The 1436-nt window shown below is 49.8% G+C and overlaps 1 protein-coding gene across 1 annotated transcript; it reads right to left on the reverse strand.

Moving 5' to 3' along the window:
• Positions 1-227: 227 nt before the first annotated feature.
• LOC109767066 (18.8 kDa class V heat shock protein) lies at positions 228-1160 on the reverse strand. The gene is made up of 2 exons (XM_020325822.4): positions 773-1160; positions 228-676 (listed from the first exon to the last, which is right to left on the reverse strand). Exons 1-2 carry the CDS (start codon positions 960-962, stop codon positions 399-401), a joined length of 468 nt encoding a protein of 155 aa, XP_020181411.1. The 5' UTR covers positions 963-1160; the 3' UTR covers positions 228-398.
• Between the last annotated feature and the right edge of the window lie 276 nt (positions 1161-1436).

Here is a 1436-nt window from a genome sequence, read left to right on the forward strand (position 1 = left end):
TTCTCGCTGACATCATCTGTTTTTATACCTGTTTACGTGCATACGTAAAAAACCAAAAAGGCTGGCGTGTCACAATGAATGGCAGAAAAACGATATCCTTCAGGCCACACGTGCCCACACATATAACACTTATCAGGATCGCACGTGTGGCATTTATCAGGGTGCATGAAGTTTAGCTTGGGGAGGTGAATAAATGAAAATGCGGGAAGAAGAAGAGCAAGAAACGATTGATGTTGAACTATCAGAATAGGTGTCCCCCGTTGCAACAACGCACGAACAATTATGATAGTTATAAGAAAAATAAGATAAGATATCTGGCAGGCTAGACCTTATCCATTCATCATTTCGTTTAGTACATGGGAACTTGAATATATAATATAATATAATAATAAATCAGTTTAAGCTGCTCTGGCCACGGGGTCGCAGGCAGGACCAAGCCCGATGAGATTGACCACGGGCCGGGCCCGGGTGTGCATCCTGGGCACCGTCACGGTCAGTACGCCGTGGGCGTACTCGGCCGTGATGCCGTCGGCGTCCACCATCCCCGGCAGCCGGAACTTCCTCGCGAAGCTGCCTCGGCGGCCGTGGACTTCCGCGTCACCAGCGTCCAGTTCGGTGCGTATGACGAGGTACCTCCCGTCCTCAATCTCCACCCTGATCTCCTCCTTCTTCACGCCTATAATCGAACGTACACCACCCATGTCGATGTCACGGCCAAAATTAAGAAACAGAAATAGTGAAGGGGAGGAGCGGCAGGAGCGGGCTGAGTTACCGGGGAGGTCAGCGGAGTAGATATGCGCGGCGCCGGTCTCATCCCAGCTGACGTGGTTGGGCGGCCGCGACGACGGAGCCGGAGGCGAAGAGGACGAAGCCAGGACGGAGAGCTGCCACTGCCACCACTGCCATGGATGAACCGCCCGGAATCCTGGGTGCTGGTGCACCTCCTGCATCGGGTAATCCATGGGAATCTCTTGTAAACTAGTGCTGGCTTCTTGTTCGGTTAGCTTTGCTTTGCCGCATCTGTATAGTTCACTCGCTCTAAATAGCAGAGCTCAGGGTGAAGCTGCAACTTGCATCGCAACATGTGCGGTGCCGCGCGCCCATGTGCGGAAAAGCAAAGCGTACGTCAATGGAAAGGACGCTATCACCTGCGCGAATAATATCTCGGTAGCTGGGAGGGCTCTAGCACTCGTGGACATGGCGTACGGCTTCGTCCATGACTTGGGTTGAACGTGTTTTTTTTAATTGTTTTTACTTCCTCTGTTTTAAAATGTAAGGTGTATTGGTTTTTTAAATTTCAAGTATCTTTAAGAGCATTCAGATGATGTAGATAAAAAACAACTAATTTTTGCATCTTCGTGTCTCAAAATCCCGTCTCCAACGGATGATGAAGATGAAAAAAAACATCTCCACCATGAGGAGATGTAAAATACAAC

The sequence above is a fragment of the Aegilops tauschii genome, chromosome 2 (genome assembly GCF_002575655.3).
Source record: "Aegilops tauschii subsp. strangulata cultivar AL8/78 chromosome 2, Aet v6.0, whole genome shotgun sequence".
NCBI classification, from domain to species: Eukaryota; Viridiplantae; Streptophyta; class Magnoliopsida; order Poales; family Poaceae; genus Aegilops; species Aegilops tauschii.

What these genes read in the sequence shown, in the direction of transcription:
- LOC109767066 (XM_020325822.4), bottom strand. Translation starts at nt 962, where the DNA reads ATGGATTACCCGATGCAGGAGGTGCACCAGCACCCAGGATTCCGGGCG. An exon ending in CTACTCCGCTGACCTCCCCG is followed by an intron (nt 677 to 772) that starts GTAACTCAGCCC and finishes GTTCGATTATAG; the next exon opens with GCGTGAAGAAGGAGGAGATC.